This window comes from Chionomys nivalis, chromosome 1, assembly GCF_950005125.1.
Source record: "Chionomys nivalis chromosome 1, mChiNiv1.1, whole genome shotgun sequence".
Taxonomy (NCBI): domain Eukaryota; kingdom Metazoa; phylum Chordata; class Mammalia; order Rodentia; family Cricetidae; genus Chionomys; species Chionomys nivalis.
Window position 1 is genome coordinate 23,456,954 of NC_080086.1, and position 21,652 is coordinate 23,478,605.

The window sequence follows — 21,652 nt, forward strand, 5'->3', positions numbered from 1 at the left end:
TGTGGGGATCCCAAATACCTTTTCTTTCAGTAATAGGGACCTGGGAAAACGGAGCAGTCGCTACAGAGGCTATAGAGGTCAAGGAAGGGAAAAGCTGGGGAAATGTATGTGATTCAAGAGAAATATAGGAAGAGGTATGTGTGGCATGGATCTTGAAGTGCTAGGTATAGATCATAGAGGAGCGAGTGACCTTTATCATGTCATGGAATAGGGACAGTTTAGACATAGGAAGCAATGGGGGCATCTAGAAGGAGGTGGTTGGTGCCTGAGGTCTCTAGTTGCTTGTTCCCATTTGCTTTATGATGCGAATGCAGTCTTAGGCAGAGAAGGTAGATAGGGAGGGGAAAGGAGAGGAGAAAGGCTGGGTGCTCTTTGCAGGGCTTGCTAGGGTAGCAAGGATTGCTGGGAAATGTGCTTCTCTCTTAGAGAGCTGTGGACCCTGCTGTGCAGAGGGCCCAACTCTCATTGTTTTGTGGGTTTTCTCTTTCCATGCTCACTGGTTTATACGTGTGTGGAGCTGGAGGCTGCCTGGCTTTGATGAGAAGACAGGCAGAGGAAGGGGGGTCCAGAAAACAAAGACAACAAATTGATGATGCAATCTATTTTTGTCAGCTTTTGTTCCCATACTGAAGTGCCGGAGACCAGTTCTGTTTTAGAGGATAAAATTAAGAACAAGGAAACAGAGGGGAAGGATACATGGGGCCAGGCTTGCTCTTTTTACGACACCTGTTTTGCAAAAATTAGGCCTCCAAGAGAGGTAGCCCATGCCTCCAATGACCTAAGGATGTCCAGCTTGGCGCCCCTTAAAGGGCCCACCACTTTACATTAGTGCCACCCTGGAGACCAAGCCTTTGATACATGGGCATCTGAGGAGACATTGGTTACTCTCAAGATGGGTAAAGAGTGAAACAGAGAGAAGGGAGGGGAAGGTGCTGGCAGCAGAGGCAAGGCCAGGGTATGAGCGGTAGCTGTCATGACCCTGAGCAATGCCTTCAGACTGAGCAGGGCAAATGTTTCTCAGACATCCCAGCCTCTGGCCTCTGACCTCTGGCTTGGTCTCTAGCATCTTTTAGCTCCCTCAGAAGGCATGGGGACCAGTCTCTTCTCAAACGTGCTTGACCAGGACAGAAGAGGACAAGCATCTTTTCAGTGGAGAAGGGAAACCAGCCCACCCTCTCTGTATAATGGTGATACAGCCTGGTACCAGGTTTCCCCCTTCCCTTCACCATCCCTCTGAAACAGGCAAGTGAGTCTTCCTAGTTAACAGATGTGCAAACTAAGGCAAAGAGAGGTGGGGGCTGAGAGGAGCCAGAGCCCTAACCTGTTTGTGAGTGGATGCGGAGCTCCGCAGCACCCACAGTCCTGGAAGTGGGAACTTGAGTGAGTGCAGACGATGCGGAATCAGATTCCTCGACCCCAGGGGCCTTCCACTGGTGTGGGCTTCCTTGACAGTAGCTCCCAACCTCTGGGGTCTGCCTTTCCCCCTGTACTTGCCCATTTCTTTTGCTGATGACTGAATTTAATTTCCCATTTTGCTATTGTTGCAACATATTTGGAGTAAGTTAGTTCTGGGGGAGGTACTTTGAGTTCCTGTAAACATCCCATTCCCCATTTGTTTCTATCAGTCTGTCTGTCTATCTATCTATCTATCCATCTATCTATCTATCTATCTATCTATCTATCTATCTATCTATCTATCTATCTATCATCTCTAGCTATCACATGTGTATCATCTCTGTATGTCTATCTCTATCATGCATCTTTCATCTGCCATCTATATCTATCTCCTATTATTTCTATATGTATTTTCTATTCTGTCTACGGGCTATCATCTATCTGTTTGTCTGTCCCTCATCTATCATCTTCTTATCATTTCTCTTTATAATTATTCTTCCTTTTACTTATTAGTTTAACACTTTACTGTGCATCCACACTCTACGTAGTAGATGCCCCCAGGCTGTCACTACTCACCCTGATACTCTAATCATCCCTGATAGGGTCTCTGAGAGCATCTTGACTCTGGCTCCTGGGTACTTTCTCCTTTTTTCTAGAATCCTGATCTCCCAGTTCCAGCCATTTCAGGCGCACGTTGCACTTCATCTGCCTCGATTTTCAATCAGTTCCTTCCCCAGTATCCTTGAATGGACGGCAGTAACTAGAAATAAAGAAGGAACTGAACATACTCCTTAGCTTTAGGGTATCTCTGCAGAGAGCTGGGGACTATGTTTGTGATATATGTGTGTACATATGTGTATGTGTGTGCACGCAAGCAGGTGTATGATATATGCATGCGTGGTGTATGTTACGTGCTTACATATGCGTATGTATTGTGTATATGCATGTGTTGTGTGTGTATGTGTGTGAATATATGTGTGTGTATGCATGTGTGTGATGAATGTGTGTGTGTGCCCACACTTACACACAGCACTCATTCTTGTCTCTCTCCTCATGCTGTTGAGGCTGAGCTCATGTGGCTCCTCCACTTCTAACTCAGCCCCAGGAGTCTCCTCTCCTTTTCTCCCTATCTCTATCCAGACCTCCTTCCTAGGAAAGCTAGACCTCTGATATTACATATCGGCTGACTGGATCAATCCTCTTACACATAGCCCGTCTCTCAGCGTCCCCACCTCCTGCACCATATACGTGTTTTCTCTCTGTCACCCTGTGCTGGACAGCTTCCCCAAGTGGCATCCCACCTTGTCCATCTTAAAGGGCCCTCTTCCATCCTGGGGCACCACTATCCCACCCAGAACAGTCCTCTGAGAAATGCCCTTCATTTCCAACTTGGTGTCAGATGGCCAGGCTGGGCCACTGTCCCCTGACTCAGGCTTCCCCATCCCACGTTGCCCTGTGACATCTACGTCACCTTTCCCTGGCAGCACGGACATCTAGATTGTTCAGCCCCAGCTCCTCCATTTCATGCTCTGGATTTTTATGGCTTATGCTTGGTTCTGTTTGTCTCATGATTAACTGAAGCAAAGGCCTATGAAGACTAGACTGCTCTCACCATCCCCCCAAAACAGCTATCCTTATGCCTCAGGCATGCCCCCCCATATACACAGGATCACCAAGGGACCCCCAGGCCCAGTGGCCTTCATTTCTTCCTCCCTAGAAGGTAGACTAGGTAGGCGGGGCTGGTGAGATGCAGCAGACCAAAGTCCCCTGCACCAGCTTACTCAGCCTTGGCATGTGTCCTCGACAGAGGACAGCTTGACTTGCATGAGTGCTTCCATGGTGATGAGTTAGAAATGCTGCCACCACCAGTTGTATGAGTGTCGGGAGTGTGGGCGGTGGGCCATAAATAACAACACGCACTCAAAATACCTGGCATCCAGCATCAGCGTGCGGTTCCCTCTCCACCTCCGTGTGGCTCCTGGGGTGGGCTTATTCCCATGGAGACACACACTTACAGGAAGCCACCTGCACAGATGGGCCACCTTCACGTGCCTCCATCCACACATGCTTCAGTTACTTTTTCTCTGACTTAAACACCAGCAATTATTTCCTCCATGACAGGACATGGCCATGGGGCGGAGGGGGGGGGGGGACCCTGAAGAAATGCTTCAGGAAGTCCCCTGGTTTGTGAAGATTGGCATCAGTGCAGAGATTGAAGTTCTGTAATTCCGTAAACAAACCAACTTTAAAAAAATGTATAGTCCATTGACTCTCCAGAAACCTGAAGGGAGAATATGAACCTCTCTGTTTCCTTCACCTGTGTCTGTCCCTAAGAAGAGGTCACAAGACAGCCGATGGAACACAGGGGCAGGGGGCACAAGGGTCCACAATCAAACTCATGAGGACTCTGTTGCATCATTTCACACTGAAGAGCAAACTGCTCTCCCAAGGAGGAGTATCAAGGTATGGCTTGAAGGATTGTGGGAGATGAGCAACGAGGCAGGTCAAATGTCAAGCCCATGACCTTATATAGATTAGGTGCTCAACAAATACGACAGTGTCCAGAGAAGATGCTGCTGTTGTAAGCCAGTTCCTTATGGGGCACATTAGGACTCATGGACAAGACTGCACTGCCAAACAAACACCTGGGCTTCTGTGCTCATCAGAAAACCCTTCTTTTCACTGCGGCTGATTCTTCCTCCCTGATGCTCTCCTCAAGTTCTGTTTCTTTTCTCTCGGACCCTACAAGCCAAGGAGTGGTCCCTGCTCACACACCCTAGGCTATTTCTCCTAGTCTCTCCCTGACCGTGGTGCTTCAGAGGGCCTTGCCTGAGTCCCTTTCTTTTGGGCCAGATACATTGATCACTGCAGTTCCTACTGGCACCTTGGCAGATATCACATCATGTGGTTACTAGTTAGAGATCAATGGCTGTGTGTGAGGAGGTGGTCTCCCCACCGGCTGCTGGCAGGTGTTGTCTCCTAATCTAAATCTACCTGTAAATGCTTTGAAGTCTGAGAGACATACTTTTTTTTTTAATTTAACCATCAATGTTGCTCAATTTGATTTTCACAACAAGCTACCAAGATTCTCTCATCCATCTCTTGCCTGAGGTCCTGGCTCCCAGCAGCTGCTAACTGCATGTCTGGCAGCATCCCACGGTGAATGCGGAAGTCTCCGCAGGAGACCTATACTCACATACATAACGATCAGCTCTGGGACACGGTCATGGACCTGAATGATAACTTGTCGTTGACTCCATTAGGGTGTCATAGGACTGACACTTGCCTTTCTCCTTCTTGGGACACTGCAAGGGCTGCTCCTAATTCACATCCATCTGGGTAAATGCAGCTGGTCATCTTAGATAGTGTGCCTCAGTTTCTTCTTCTGTGAAATGAGAACCATGGCGAGTCAGATCTCATGGTGCCTCTGTGGGGACCGAATGATGACTGCCACAAAGTTGTAGCAGCTCTGTATGGAACCCTGCAAACCCGTGTGACATATTCAAGCGATCCAAGGAAAGGATATCGTCACTTCGGTGGCTTGAAGTTGGTCTTCATGCCCTTTCACGCTCCCCTCCCCAATACAGCCAAATCCCACAGACCACATTTTCATCCCTTGGAGATGCAGTCAAGCATCTGTCTCTAGCGCATCACTGTATGAAACAGCACGGCACTGGCGGGCAGGCAGCAACCAATACCTGTTAGCCATTGTTATTATTATTTCATTTATTAAGTTGACAAATAAATGCTGTCAGAAGAAGAAATGAGATTAATCACGTAAGACTGTTTTGAATGAACCTGTACCACTAGCTCCTGGCAATTGCCTCTCCTTTTCGTAACTGCAGTGAAATGCTCCATTAGTAATTTCATTGATTGAGCTCTTCAAGTGTTATTGTCCCATATGCCAGGCCTGTGCTAGGTATTAAAGGAGTTAACTGTGTGGCTAGGAAAACAAAAATCATTGCTGTCACGAAGCTCCTAGCCTCAGAGTCTAATGGCCACAAAAGCGGAGAACAAAGACTGCTGTGTAATTAGAAGTCGTGACTGTGCTTAGGGAGAACAGGTGAGGAGGCTGGGGGCTGTACATTAGCAGGGGCAGTCATGGAGGTGTGTGCAAGCAGCTCACATGCCTACTTTAGAAAGGCGGTTTTGCACGTGTCTTTACCCTGCTTGGAGTGGTCTCCTGCTCCCAATTGGCTATGAGATGGGCAAGCGTGGTATTGGGGGGCTTGAGGGAGTGTTACACCCTTGTCATCAGCTGATGCTATAGATCAGGACTCCTTCCTTCTCTCCTTTCTCTTGCTCTCCCACTCTTTCCCTCTGCTCCTGGTTCCCTTCCTGGATCTGATAATTAATCATCCATAAGCACTGGCTGTAAAGGAGCACTTTCTTCAGAGAGAGGTTTGGGACAGAGACTTGAGAGAGTGAGGGCAAAGGCCAGCCATGCTGAGGGGACAGGACCAGCAGGGACAGGACACAGTTGTCACTTAATGTTAATGGAGGCTTGATTTCGGGACCCCCTGAAGATACCAAGAACCAAGCACACTCAAGTCCCTTTAATAAAATGCGATCGTATTTGTGTGTAGACTTTGAATGTTACCTGTGCATATCCTCTACATACTCAAAACCCTCTCCACATCCCTTAGAACATCTAACGCCATGGAAACACTATGTAAATAGTTGTTATGCGATGCAGCCTGGGGAATAAAGACAACACGCATCTGTGCTCAGTACAGACACCACTTGTTTTTCAAGTCTTCTCCATTCCCTGGTGGTTCAATCCGTGGATGCAAATCCTACAGTGGTAGAGGGTTATCTGTGCAAATCTCCTGGGGTGTGGGATATTTTGTCCTCGGTCCCTTGCTGGCTTCTGTTCTGGTTGTAGGGTAAGAATGAGAGCTGGGGGTGATACTCTGAACAATCGAGCCCAGAGGAAGCCATTCTGCTGGGTACAATTTCGTTCTTAGTAACCATGTGGGCCAGGCCTGCAAGTGGCCAGTGTGTTGGGAGTTAAGCATACCAGACCCTGCCAGTACCTCTCAGTGTTCAGGGATGGCTTGGGTTGGGTAGAAATCCTCAGATGGATTTGGAGAGCATTATGGTGGGTGCTGTCCCCAGTTAGAAAGTCTGCTGACGAAAGCCAATGGGTCTTCGGAGCCCCAGTTTAGCAGATTGGTCCCCACGTCCTTCAGAAATCTGGAGCTGGCTCCGATAGGAAGCATGCCCTGGGAGGCGGTGGACTCTCAAGCTCCCGGATCTCGAGTGAATAGGGATTTGGACCAGGAGAGGGTACCATTTTGTTGTGTGCAGTACACTGAGGCTGCATGACACCCAGGGCCCAGCTATGCTAATGGAATCTGGGAGTGCAGGGCCATGAGATATGCAGAGAAAGACCCCGGTGCACTGTGGTGCGCAGGCTCTGATTCTGTGAGTGGAAGATTTATGAAGAGCCTGGGCTCTAGAGAACATGGGGTACAGAGGTAGGGTATGGGTTGATGCCCAGGAATCTCGGTAGCTCTGACTAAGCCTCACTGCCCACATTTATTCTGCTCTTCCCTCATTCGCTCATGTGAGCAGCGTTGAGAAGGACAGGACAATCCTTCCATCCTTCAACTTCTTCCCTTTCCCCCTCACAAGTATTGCCCACTGCCCACACTGTCCCAGGTGCTGCAAGGTCAGCGGTGATTATACATTCACAGAGTAGGCCAGGAGCCTCAGTGGGCTGTGTGAGTTGTTCAAGTGACTCCGTGGGCCTGGTTTAGACTCTTCTAGATGCCCATTTTAGACTCTTCTAGATGCCCATTCTCTTTATAAGCCAATGATAGCAGCACCATTCTCTCTGGGATGATAGTTAAGATAATTCATGTGAAATTGCTCTTCAAGCTGCTTTTCAAATGCGATTTTTTATTAGTATAATCAGGACTGGTTTGCAGCTCTTTGGTCTTTTAAACCAATGTCCTTGTTTTGTTTGTTTTTAATTACTTATTCATCTATCCATCCATGTGAGAAGAAGTTTAGAAAGTCTGTGGAGAATCTTGTGCTCTGCCAGGTATTGGAAATGGGAAGCTAAAGTCGGCAACTTGAGTCACAGGCCAATGCCTAAGAAGCAAAGTGATGATTGTGGGTGTCACCCAAACAGGAGACTAAGCAAAGCACATGTAGAGAGAGGGGTTCTGGTGGGGTTGCAGTGATAGAACTGGGAGCTTCAGGATTCATAATGCATTTCCTGACCTGGGGGAATGTGACCTTACTGCTCACTTTTCTGTGGGACAGAATTAGTGCTTAGATGAGCAGGATGGCTCCTGCCTATAATCTAGCACTTAAGAGGCTGAGGCAGGAGGTTCCCTCTAAGTTTGAAGCTAGTCCAGGATACATAGTACGTTCTAGGTCAGCCTGGGCTACAGGATGAGGTCCTAGCTAAAAAACAAAACAGGAAGTAAATAAAAACAAATGGATAATTAAAATAAAAATTAAATGACATCCCATGAGCTGCAGGCCTTATGGGGCCATCTGATTTTGATGGATACATTGAAATCCCAAATCAGGTTAGGCTCGACTAATTTATTTTGCAATAACGACTCAAATAAAAAAAGAAAGAGAATCCCATTACAAGCAACAACAACTGAATTCTAGTTGTCTAATTTTCCAACTGAAGCCAGAGGGTAAAACTCCCAAGTTAGAGCCTATGGCTCCCTGTGGTACATTTAGCTGTGATTAATCACTGTAAAATTTATGAGCCAGGGTCCTGTCACAGCTAGTCGGACAAACTTTCCATCATACTTATGGCCTGGAAACACAGCTCCAGATTCGACCTCAAAGCCACCTTGAGCCAATGCTGCCCTGGTGCTGTGGGGGTCCAGACTGGGCAAGAGGATCTGCAGCCTAACTGTTCTGAGCCTTGGGGATGCTAGCTTCTACCCCTCAGTGGGCTTCCTGTGGGGAAGGGAAATAGAGCTGTGTATACTTACACGGTCCTGTGAGCCGGCCTCCTGCTCTCTGAGAGTCTGTAGCCCCCAAGCAGCCAACACATGCCCTGTTGAGCATCTTGTAGCTTGTGCAACAGAACATAGATGTTGTAATGTTCCGGGTGTTGGCTAGAGACATCAAGGCAGTGTCTCTGGTGAATTGGCTATGGGTCTGGCTACTTTCCTCACAGCTGTAAAAAAAAAAAATCCCTGACACAGGCAACTTAAGATGAGTTTACGGCTCACAGTTGATGACCTCCATTAGGGCAGGGAAGGCATGGAAGCAGAATGAGGCCCTTTGCACTTTGCACCCGCAGTCGGGAAGCTAGGGGAGATGAATGCTGGTGTTCTTTCTCCCTTCCATTCATTAGGGAACCCAGTACATGGGATAGGACAGCCCACATTCAGGTGGGATTTTCCTCTTCAATTAAATCTTTCCAGAAACATCCTCCTAGACACACCCAGAGGTACATAGTTCCATGCTGATTCTGAATCCAGTCAAGTTGATGATGAAGCTATGGGAGATAATAGATAATGTGTGCTTCTAGTCTCGTCTGATAAACACACATGTATGGAATATTCCTTGGGTGACCTCCCTGTTCCCTGTGCTAGACTTCTTATTCATTTGCTACTATATTCTGATCAGTATGGGCTATAATAGATAAGTAAGTATGCAGATAGGCAACTCAGATAGAACCTAGAACCTAGGTAGATAGATAGAGATAGATAGATGTAATATGTATATATTACATACAAATAGAGGTTTTATATATATATATATTACATACATGCATACATGGGTAATGGTTAATACTGACTGTCAACTTGACATAGGAGATAATCTCTGGGCATGTCTATGAGGGAGTTACTATATTATATTAACTGATGTGGGAAGACCCATCCTAACTGTGGGCAGCACCATCCCATGGTCCAGGATCCAGGAATGAATAAAAAGTGAAAATCAACTACAAACCCATGTTCATCTCTCTGGTTCCTACTGCAGATGGAGTAGAACCAGCTGCCCCACAGGCCTGCAATCCCGGCTTCCTGTAAATGGACTATGCCCTCAAACTGCAAGCCAAAACTAAACCATCCTTCCTTCAGTAGTTTCCCTCTTGAAGTATCTCTGAGGTCTTCCTGGCTGGAGCCTTGCATTAGGCCCCCCAGGGTGGGGTTACAAGGACCCAGAGGTGGAAGGGAGTCTCATCTCGGACCATATAGAAGCCATATTACAAGATGACAAAGTAATCCAAAGCAGTACAGCTGCATATAAACGTTAGGAGATGTGAAAAGGAAGTAGAAAAAGGAAGGCCATTAGACGGTGTAAAACTGTGGACAAAAACAAAACAAGCCAGGCTTTGCAAGCTGTTAGTTGGGCCGAAGGGCATGACTGTGCTTGCTGGCTCCCCTGCAGAATGAGAAATTTAGACTATTCTAATTTTGGGCACTTTCCAAAGCCCTTGGTTTTGTCCACTTGTGAATTCCCAAGGTGTGCCATCGGGTCTTTCTCTTATTGAATTCTTCAGCTTAACACTTGCCTCTCCCACTTGTTCCAAAGGTTTTGGAGAAGTCTGGCCTTGCTGTGCTCTTCCTTCTTGGGGGTAGGGGTCACAAATACTGACCAGCAAGGGCACACAGGCCTCCGTGGTGGGTGGTGAGGGTGGGTGAATGTGATTCTGACACCTTAGAAATTATTATTAAGCCTTGATTAACCAGGCAGTGGAGAGGGAGCTGCCACCAGGCTGCTGATGGTGCCCTTAACTGTGAAGACGCTAAACAGAGGCCCTGACCTGTGTACCCTTTGCTAGAGACGAGCCTCCAGTCCAAATTAATTGCCTTGGATTCAAGGCAGACATAGTTTGTTTGGTTTGTGACTCTGAGGTCTGGCCTTCTGTTCAGTTTTGTTAGCGTGATTTTCCCAGGGGCTCTCACAGAAGGAGGGGTTCAGAGCATGAACACGTGTGACCTTTCGGCAGAGATGTTAAGAAGGGACCAGGCAACCACCCAACACTCCTCCACTGTCTCAGCAGACCTAAAGGTGACCTTTCCTCTCCATCTGTGCATCAAAGAATACAAAAAATGTGTGTCCCCTCGGGTCAACTGGCCAAAACCTCAACTAACATCATTCTCTTGCTGCAGTACGATGGAAAGTCACTTCTCACGGGGGACTTTATCCTTTTTCTCTCCTCCATATATTGTTAAATAAGGAATGTGTCTGCTCTGGCTACCTTCTGTTGAGCCTCAGCTAGAGGCCTGGCACTTCCTAGGTGTTGCTTCATTTCCCCCCCACAACCAGGCCCGACAGAGACCTCATACTCTCTGCTATTCTTTGGGGAATTGGATGAGAACTGCATGGCCAAGTGATGTGTGTAAAACCAGACAGCTAATTAGAAGCCCCAGCACTTAACCCTGGGTTTCTCTGTCTGCTGAGTCCATGGTCTTGTCAAAACACCAATTTACCTCCTTCACAGACACTAGGAGAGCAACCACTGAGTACAGGATCGTAGCTGTGTGCAGATGCAAGAGCAACACGTGGGGTGTCCTTTGTTCAGTTTGGGCGAGTTGCCATGATAACCTTACACGGAGCTGGGAGTGCACAGTAGGACCGTCACAGTTCCATTCCATCAGACCTGGACCATCATCTCACCCGGAGACTTCCGTTTCCTTAGCTGAAAGAGAAGATGGGGATAATGATAACGCGCTGATTCTTAAGGTGGATTACATGACACGGTGCCTTCTGCAGGCCTAGCGGAGTCAGGTGCAGAGTAATTGTCCAGTCCCTTTGATGAGGGACACACTCAAGTAGCTTTCAAAGACCTTAGCATTTTCAGAGATTGTGTAAATTCCTCTGATGAAGGATAAGGTAAGTCACACTCTAAAAGCAGGATGAGTATGGAGGGCTCTAAACTCCACAGCCCTGCAGCAAGGAGCCCGTGGTGCCTAGGGGGTCCTCGCACAGCATGGCTCTGGGTTCTTGTTTTCTAGTTATTACCATATTTAAGGGTAAAGTGGAGGAGGTGGAGCTGCCCGTGGAGAAAGTGGACATCATTATCAGCGAGTGGATGGGTTACTGTCTGTTCTATGAGTCCATGCTCAACACGGTGATCTTTGCCAGGGACAAGTGGTTGGTAAGTGGTCCGCATGCTCTCCCCGCGTGGCTCTGATGGCGGTCTTGCCATATTTCCCTCCCATAGCTTCCCGCCTGGGAGGAATAGGAGGACTTCAGAGAGGAATGGGCTAGAAGAGCACTGTCTGGCGGCGTCCCCTTCAAGGCATAACTGCTTCAGGGCAGCAAGTGATCAACCCTGGTCCACATGCCCCGCTGTCGGCATGCTTCATCACGGGAGGTCTAACTTCATCCCCTGTGGCTAGAGCAGAAAGCCATCTCCTCTTGTTAAGACTGCCAGAGTCAGGGGCACTGGCTATGGCTTCACCGAGCCACAGGCTGGTTCTCTGTCACTCCTTGATTCGCCTTCTGCCTCCGCATGTCCTGTCAGCTCCACCTGGGCTCCTCAGATTCCCCCGCTCCAGATAAACACAGAGGGTTACTGCCATGCCGTCAGTGGGCTGAGTGAGAAATGCTGGCAAGGGGTGATGCTTGTCTGGTGACTCTATGTGCAGTTCAAAATGTGATGTCTTTGTCAGGTGACTAGATTACGAGACCCATTTCCCCACAATTCATCAACAGAAACCTGGAGGGCTTATGTTTCCAGACCGGGCAGCTTTATACGTGGTAGCAATTGAAGACAGACAGTACAAGGACTTCAAAATCCACTGTAAGTCACTTTACGGTTCTCTGTTGAACTTATGTTGGGTGCTGGGGGTGAGAGAAACTTCAGGGTGGGCGGCTGGTGTCCTGGGAGAGTTTCTCTGTGACCCTTTGGGATTCTTCTATGGAGTCTTTCTGTCTATTCCCAAGGGGGGGAGGTCTACAGAGTATAAATAAAGTAGCTGGTAGAGGGAGTGAGAACGGGGCGGGGCGTGGAACCCGGGCAGTCGGGGTTGTGTTTGTGCCAAAAATAGCAGGGCAGGTGGCTTGGAATGTGGGGTTAATTGAAGCAGGGTTTCCATCAAGCCAACCATTTTGAAATCTCCCTCCATGCCTAAAAATTCATCTAAATCACTGTGACTCTGCATCGCATTAGGTAAAATACGGATTCTTCTCCAAGGTTCCTTTAAGGGATACATGTGATGAGGTGGGGAGGAGTAGAGACTCTCAACAAATTAGATAGTGTGGTGTGCGTTTGGGGGGCAGGGGCTCAGATGTAAATATGTATCCATAGTGTCTTACAAGTTAGAACACTGTCTTCTTTCAGGCAAATGGCTCTATGTGATGCTATATTCCTATAGTCTAGCACTCAGACTGAAGATCTGGAAGACACTTAGGAAGATCATAAGTTTGAAGCTAGCCTGGGCTACATGTCAAGACCCCATATTTCTCTCTACACTACTTCAAACAAAAGAAGCAGATATGGTAGCTCTGCTAATCCCAGCATTCGGGAGGGGGTGGAGGGCTGAGACAGGAGGATTATCTCAAGTTCAATATCAGCCTGGCATACAGAAAAAGGCCCAGTCTCAAAATAAAACAAAACAAAACAAACAAACAAAAACAAATTTTGCCAGCATTTTATATGATTCTATAGTACCATTTTATTCTATTTCATTTTAAAAGCTATATTTCTTAGTGACCTGGGTCTGGCGTTTGATGGAATGGTACCCAGTGTATTTCTGTCAGGTGAGACACGGCCATGTCACCTGGAACCGCACATAGCAACGGAGCGAAGAACCCTTTAAACAATTGACACACCAGCGTCCAAACCAAAAGCAAGAGGGAGGAAGCAGTTCTAGGTCACACAGCTGTCTGCAAGTCCAGGTTCACATCCTTGGGCCACTTCACCTGCTTGGGGAGACAGCTGCAGAGGCTGCATACACCCTTCTGGAAGCTGAAGGCCAAAGAGTGAGGTTCAGAGTCAAAGTCCAGAAGTATCGATGAAGCTTGAAGCTCATGCCCTGGAAATCTAGGTCACTATCATTACTAATATTTGACCCCAAATTAGAAAAGAGGACACAGGACTCTGGATAAAAGTCAGGAGATGTGGGGTGATGTAGGTGAAGGCTTTGACACCTGCCAACCCCAGGGTTTTAAATGAGGGCTTTGCCATTTACTGGCAAAATAACCTTGAGTGGACTACCTGACTTGAGTGGGCTACCTGACTTGAGTGGGCTACCTGACTTGAGTGGGCTACCTGACTTGAGTGGGCTACCTGACTTTGAGCCCCACGGAGAGGCGATGCCCTCAATCCCAGTGACTCAAAAGGACTAAATCAGATGATAGATACCAGAGAACACCACAGTTTGTGTGTGCATAGAGAGAGGCCAGGTCCAGCCTCTGAAGGAGTAAACCAGCATCTTGTTCTGCTCCAGGCTCTGCCAAGCCTGCTGGCCTCTGGTGTCTTGGAATACGGGCCACACATCTCCTCATCGAAGAAGCCACTGAACAGTGAACATAGCCAAGCGTGTGTGTAAAGAGATCATCCTGGAATGACAGTTTGGAGCTTGTGAGAATTGTACTGAGTAGCGTGTGGGAGAACATTCGAGACCATTCCTCACTCACATCTACTTAAATATTTAGTGATCTCTGAGGAAGGCTCTTTATGGAACTGCCTTGCAACTTCCAGAACAAGCTCACTTCCTCCCCATCTCCCTCCCTGGAACCTGCTGGGAGTCCTTGGAGCAAGCACATTGGAATGAGCCATTCTGAACCCAGCAGAAGAAGGGACAGTGGCTGCTGCTTAGGGGACAGCCCAGAACTGGAGAACATGTGATTCTCTCTCACAGTTCCTATAGCTGCCTTTACAGCTCAGGAAAGGATGAAACCAAACTAACGATCAAACAAACGAAAACTGAAGAAAACCAAAAGTCAGGCCCCATTTTTTTTCTTAAAAGAGTTTACCTTAGAGTATCTTTTTAAAAGGCCAACACTATAGTTCTATGATAGAGTACTTACTTAGCTCCAACTTCCAGCACCACAGTTAAAAAAACAAAAGCAACATCAAACAACATCAAAACCCCCAAATTCCCAAAGAACAAGATTCTAATGTTTATATTTTATTTAGGATACAGTTAAGTTTTCTACTTAAATGTTTTTCTTTTAAAGACACATTTTTAGCTAAAGGAAACAGGCCCATTTAGAGAAATGTGTTTCAAACAACAGCTTTGGGTTGCTGGTTGCCAAGGGAACAGTAACAGGAAATCTCAATCAGCCCAGGAACCACAGGAACACTGTAAATGTGGAGTTTGCACAGCCCTTCAGAAAGTAAACCATTGAGATTGAAAGCTTCCTTTCCCGTCCCCTCTCCTGCTCCCCCCTTCCCCTCTCTTCCTCTCGCTCCTCTCCTCCCCCTTCTCAGCCATGAGCACACAACAGAATACAGGCCCTGCCCTTACTCTGCCGACCAGCTAACAGGGCACCGGGCAGAAAGGACCAGGTGCCTGACCTGCACTGGCTAAGGGTGTGCATGCTTTGTTGAGCAAAGCAAGGAATAGCAAACATGTCAGAGGGATGTGCAAGGCGAGTTTGAATCCGAAAGAGGAGCGATCAGTAAGAAACTGTCCCCTACTGCAGAGGAGACTTAAGAAGTCTCAAAGGTGGCTCGTCTATCCCAGTTCATCCCTGGCACAAATCACCCAGTACTAGAATCTCCAGTCAGCTGAGGGTAAAGAGGGTGGGAGCCAGAAGAAGGCGTGGTATAGAGGCAGCTGTGCTACTGCTGGGGGTTGCGGCTCTGTTTCCTGGAGGGCTGGGGTCCGTCTGGTTTTTCTACTCTCTACCCCTTATATCTTGAACCTATACATTTTTATATAAGGACTTTCCCCCATTACGTTGCTACTGCAGCCTAAAATGCTCGAAGATGTTACAAACACCTTCTGTTCTGCTCAGAGAGGCTGTACATGGTGTGTTGGGGTACCTCTGTTTACCTCTGGAGGCATTCTGAGCCAGTAGCCCTGGCCTTCAGCCCTCACAGAGAAACTCAGATCTTTTGGCCAGAGGAAGGAAGGGGCAGATGCTGCACTTCCAATATGCATTCTGTTTGTCTCCCAGGAATTTGGATTTCTGTCTCTTTGGCTGGTTTTGAGACATTATCTTCTTGTGCATATGTCTTTCTTGTCTGTGTCTCTCTGGGTGTGTGTATTGCACTCTGTCTCTATCTCTCCCTCTATCAAGTTTCACTTTGATTTATCTGGGTGTGTTTCCTTGTATGCATCCTGATGGTATTATATATAACGCTTAGATCTCTATGTTGATTAACTCATTAATCTGGGAAAAAATTAGCCGTCATCCATACAAATGTGCATGTTTCTCTGTCTGATCTTCCTCATCTTCATTAAAAATGTGTTTGATATTCTACTTTAGGTGGTTTTCCTCACTGTGTTTAATTTGGGGTTATTTTTATTGAACCGGTTTTAGGTTTATCGATCATTTCCTCGATGTGTCCATCCATATTCCACTAACGAGCTGATCACGGGTATTCTCTTTCTCTGATAGCGTGATTCTGGTTTGGAGAATCTCATTGGCCTTTAAGATGCTGCTTCTCTCTCACTGATGAAGTCTTCTTCCCATCTGTTACACATCCTTACATTTCCCCCTGGATTCCTTAATGTGTTCGTTATAGTGTCTCTATTGTCTCTGTTAAGCAATTTCAACATCTGAGCTATAGCCGAGTCTGCCCCACTCCTTCTCTTTGGAAGATGGGTCATGTGTGTGCCCTTTTCAGTGTCTTGTGATTCTTCACTGGTGCTGGGCATTGTGTGTTACATAGCAACACAGAGAGGTGAAGGATATTTACACCCAGAAGAGGCTTTTTCCTCTGACAGACTTTTGGAATAGGGGCTTCAGTCAAATAGGCCTGCAGTCATTGGCTCTGAGGTCACCTTAATAACATTTAGTGTGATGTATCATGCTCTGTTTCCGAATTAATGTCCATGCATCAACAAAAGATTTTCAGAACCCTCTGATATTACTTTAAATAAGTAATGGCAGTACTTCCACAGACAATATATTCTTGCAATAGAAAATTAACAGACCTGATTCACATCCTCCCGTTTCTGCCTCACCACCACCAAGACAATCTAGTGGAAAACAGCTAGTTGGCAGAACCAAGAAAACACATTTGTGAAGGTGCTGGATGCTCCTGTCCACAAATAGCTGCAGTGGGACAGTCTAGCAGGGGACATAGGACATCAATTAGCCCCAGTAACGGTACCTAGAGGACGAGGCATGTGCAGAGAAAGAAAACATTCCGTTTGTGAAGACCTTCAACTTGAGAAGAGCCAGCCGCAGGCCCGGGCTGTGCCAGATGCTGTGGGTGTGAAGGACATGGAAGGGCCCCCAGCAGCTAGAAAGGGATTTGCAAATGTTAATTCAGGACCTGAGAAAAATCTCAGAAGATCAAGCAACATGAAGGCTTTCTAACTCTGGGTGGAAGGACCATGTTTGTGAAAGTTCAACTTCCTGAGTCTCCCATCTAAAGATTCTAGTTCAGTAGGTTTGACCAGCGCCCAGGAGCTGCACTTTAAAAAGCATTCCAGATGATCCCAGAACATATGAACACTGAGACAAACCCTTCCTTTTGCAGATAAGTCTGGAGAAGAGGCTTGGTCTGCACAGGGCAGCTCAGCCTGGCGCTCGAATCACATAGTGATGACAGCCACACGCCAAGGTCTTTCTTTGTACCTGGCATTCTCTCCGGCACTTGGCATATAGTGTCTCATGAATGCTCAAAAGCGCCCTGGGGAATAGCCATTGTTATCACCACCAGCTCCATTTAAAAGAAAAAAAACACCAAGCCTTAGAGAAACTCACGCTTTTGTTAAGTTATACAGCAAACGGACAGATGGATGAGCTCAGATTTGAATCCCAGACCCCCAGACCATCCACCATCACACACACCATCTCTGAGGATTTTGTTGAACACTTACAAAGAGCTTTTCCTGGAGGGGGGGCACAGGGGCTGAAGAATGTGTGCACAGCTGCAGATATCTTCATGGAGGGGGTTAAACCTAAGGCGGTGTGTCTCAGTATATGTATCATCTGGGAACGGAATGGGTAGCTACCTCCAGATCCTACAGGGGGGTCTTCTCTGAGGCCTAACCTGTTGCCCACTGAATGGCTCCTTTCCCACAATGTGGATTCTGTCTATCATCTATCTATCTATCTATCTATCTATCTATCTATCTATCTATCTATCTATCTATCTATCTATCTATCTATCGTGGAGACAGAGTCTCCTGTAGTCAGGCTGGCTTAGAACTCACTATGTAGCCAAGGCTGACTTTGAACTCTTGGTTTTCCCACCTCCACCTCTGAGTTCTATGCATAAAACACTTCAGGGCTTCATCATGCCAGGCAAGTCCTCTCCCAGATGGGCTACTTCCCAGCCCCCACAATGTTGGTCTCAACCAGGAGTTTGGCAGCGGTCTCCTGTGATTGGATGGCCATGACTGGCATGTTCTCCACAAGCAGGAGCTCACGGACACTCACCCTCTGGGAAATGTTTGTTCTCGCCGCTGCTTTCCCCCACCCCAGAGATCTTTGTGTACCTTAGGAAAGAACAGCAATTCTTTCACTGACCATTCACACCTCCCTCTTCCACACCCACTCTCTGCAACACACACAGGGACCTGAGCTCCTCAAGGCACCATTTCTGCGATGAACACAAAGAGAAAATTTACATTTAATAAGATTTTAGACAAAAGCATCTTTACTTCAAAGCATTTCTAACCACTTCAGAATTAACAGATGAGATCCAGCTTCCCAGGGACCAGAGCCCCAGCCCAGGCCCTCCACTTGGGAGGGGGAGAACTTTGTATGTCTGGCTGTTGTTGCACTGAGACACAGCTGGAGGGTTAGGGGGTCAGCTTGGCTCTTTTCCGAGCTCCACGTTGGTGTCACAGCTCTGGTGTGTGACTTTGGCTCAGTATTTGTGTTTGAGCCAGATGCTAACTTAACTGGGCCAGTTTTCTCATCTGTAATGTCGAGGCACCCTCAAGGGGTTGTTGGGTATATCAGACCAAGGTGACTATTCAGTAATAGAAATTAGCACCATCAGTGAAGGGTGGTCTTAGGCCGTCAGACTCAAACTCACTTACCAGCTCCTACACCCTAATTCTTTCTCCTTCCCAAAGCATTCCATGAGTAGTCCAAGTGGCCCAGAGTCCCATTAGAATGGTTACCCCCCACATAAGGTGATTTCTTGTGGGGTGAACCCTTAGCGAGTGCTTTTCAGACAAATGGCATGGGGGTAAGGTGAGCACTCTCCCGGACCCGCCAACTGAGCAAGCTGGGGTTCTGAGAGATCAGGGCGGGAGTCTGCCCAGTGTCTGAAGAAAAGTTATGGTGCCAGGATTCAAACCTAAGTCTGTTTCGTTTATGAGCCCTTGTTTCTCTCCACTGCAATTAAGGTTCAGATGGACTTGTAGGGGACAGAAAGGTTGAGCAAAGACCCAGAAATGGGGAAGTGAATGACCTGGAGAAGAGACAGCAGGCACGTGCCAGAAGTCATAGGTCCTGTGTGTAAGGGCCTTCGCCTTGTTGCCTTCTAGATGTGTGAACTTCCAGAAGTTTCACAGCCTCTCTGACCTCTGGCTGAGCTAACAGAATGGGCCTTGTCTTTTCTAGAGGTGTGAATGAACAGTTGGTTCCCCCAGAAGGCTCCACTTGCAGGCGCGGAATGCTTACAGTATTCCATTCTGATTGAAGGAAGCAGAGGCTTCTTCCTGCTCCCTGGTCTTAGGCGGGTTGTGCTATAGCACCCAGGAGCTTGGGTGAGCTTGTGGGTCCTGTTGCTTGCCTTCATGTCTCGCTCTCTTTCCTCAGGGTGGGAGAACGTCTATGGCTTTGACATGACCTGTATCCGGGATGTCGCCATGAAGGAGCCCCTGGTGGACATCGTGGACCCAAAGCAAGTGGTGACCAATGCCTGTTTAATAAAGGTCTGGAGATTTGTCTGGGTTGGGCCTGAGTATGCTAAGGACCCAGCTGTGCCACTCTGGAAAGCCGAGCAATGTCAGTTCCTGCATGGCTCCCCAGTGAGGGCAGCGAGGCCATTTTGGTCAAAGCCTGGTGACAAGTCAAAAAAAAAGTTCTTACTAAGCAGAACTGCTGAGACGACTCCAGAGTGGCACTGCTGGGAGTGGGACCCAAAGTGGTGGCCCTGGTGTATGAGTGAAAGGAAGAGCGAGCATCAGGGACCAAACAGCTGGGAGGCAGGAGGAATATGGAGACTTGAGAGAGCAGAGCAGTTCAGGGCTGAGTGTCCATCTTGGGGAAGACTTCCAAGACCTCATGATAGCGCCACTCTATGTACGCAGTAGGTTTGTATGGACGGAATCTTCGGCCCCATCCTGGAGCCTCCTCCTTTGTCTGTGCTCTGAAATCATTCCTTGTAAGGGTTTCTTCAGTGCCCATGGCTAGCTGGTCAGCATCTTGAATCCATTCTTATTGTTAAATACCCGAACACGCCTACTCACAAAGAGTAACAATAAACATTGAACCCACCCCCACCACTTTCCCACCCCAACTCCTCCCAGGAGCCACCACTGTCAGAGGCCAGTTCAATCTTTTCAGTCCCTCTTCTATGTTTTAGCACCCCTATGGGCTGGCATATGATATTGAAATAGATACAAGTGACATGTGACAGTCTTTAATCTTTTAGGTGGAAAGATATTCACTTCATAGGATGCAAGTTCATTTTCTGGACTAAACCCGTGGCACCTATGTAAGCCTCATCAGCCCACCTGTCTCTCCCTTTCGACTGGGGCATTCTTGTCTTCTCTGGGTCCCCATGCCTCCCTTGTTTTCTGGAAGTCTGAGGCTGGTGGATTGAAACCTTTCTAGCAGAAGTGAGGACCAATTCACGGTCTCCAAAGTTGAGGGCCGCTGCTCACTCACACCAGGAACTCCCCCTTTTCTGGACAGAGGATCAACTGCAGCCCTTGGTCCTGATCATCCCAGCTGCATTAGAAAGAGCTACCTGAAAAAGGTGTCTCCTGATGACCCCTGCTTTGTAGCATCCTGCCTAAGAGGTTTGGCTTCAGATCTGAGTCTTGGCTTCTCAACCCAGTACTCCTAGCTCATGGGCTCCCTGGTACTGGCAGGTGCCATTGTGAGGAAATATGCCCACCTTTTCCTGTAAACCCATATCCCTGAGGCTTTTACTCTTGAAACTTTCAACAAAAGCAAGAAAAATCGAAGACGCTCACTTTTGGGGCATGACACACCCCTCAAAATTCAGAATAAGAGCTTTAGTCTCTGTGTTCCAGGAGGCTAATGAGGATAGAGAAGATAGAGAGTTCGGGACCCTCTTGAGGAACTGTCTCAAAAACCAAAGCAAGAAGGGGAAAATTCAGTTTAGATTTTCAATGGTAGAATCCTTGCCTAGCGTGTACCAGGCATGGAGTAACAAAAAAAAAAAATTGATTAATTTCAGAAGAGGTAGTAGTGCTATTGAATTTTCCAAAACAACACAGAGCAGTCACGGCTACCACCAGACATCTGCATAAAGCAGCTTAGCTTGGAGATTAAAAACAAAAATCTGTCCTGCCCTGCGGCACTAGTTCGCCTTTGGCCCCTGACAGATTTCATTGCTATGTGGCCACTGTGGTACTATGTGTCACCTGCCGGTGGTCTCACAGATCTGCTAGATTCTCCCCAACCCTCAGTCCCCATGCACCTCTTTTCCTTTTCCTCCTTTCCCCTCTTCCCAGATCAGCAGCAAGATCCTTGGCCATGGCTGCACCTGGGTGCATCTGTGTGGCAAGCAGCCAGACTAGACAAGGTAGAAGGCTGGGGAAGGATGGGTGTCGATCTCCTGCTGCAAACTCAGAAGTGCTTGGAAGATGTCTGGGGACCAGGGACTCCACTCTGTGATGCTGTCCCTTTGCCCACTCTCACGGCTGCACTGTGACCCTCTTCCTATCCGCATTTTCCGAACTAGGAGGGGACTATTTGCCCTTGCAGTGCTCGCTCCCACACACCTCTCTCTCTCTCTGCAGCATCTCACTGAGCCTTCTGGGAAAACACTTGCCCTTCTTCACACACTTAATTGCTGTTTTCATAGCTATTAACACTGCCGAGTGTGACACTTTATTATAATTAAGACTCTGTTTTGACCAGACTTCTGCCTGGAGACATCTATTTGTGACATTATTGAGAGTGGGGTAGCAGAGGCCAGGAGCTCTTCTGAATCTCATTCCCGGAGGATCCCTGTGTTATCTGGGGTTGCCTGAGGCCA

At 47.6% G+C, this 21,652-nt stretch overlaps 1 protein-coding gene across 2 annotated transcripts in view; it reads left to right on the forward strand.

Moving 5' to 3' along the window:
* Positions 1-21,652, forward strand: part of Prmt8 (protein arginine methyltransferase 8) — an 88,204-nt gene that overhangs the window by 51,313 nt on the left and 15,239 nt on the right. The window contains exons 5-7 of one of the 2 annotated variants that reach the window (XM_057766250.1): positions 11,346-11,488; positions 12,049-12,136; positions 19,237-19,352. In XM_057766250.1, the coding sequence (XP_057622233.1) occupies positions 11,346-11,488; positions 12,049-12,136; positions 19,237-19,352 (347 nt within the window). The remainder of the gene's footprint in view (positions 1-11,345; positions 11,489-12,048; positions 12,137-19,236; positions 19,353-21,652) is intronic. The other variant, XM_057766258.1, reaches the window with a different exon arrangement.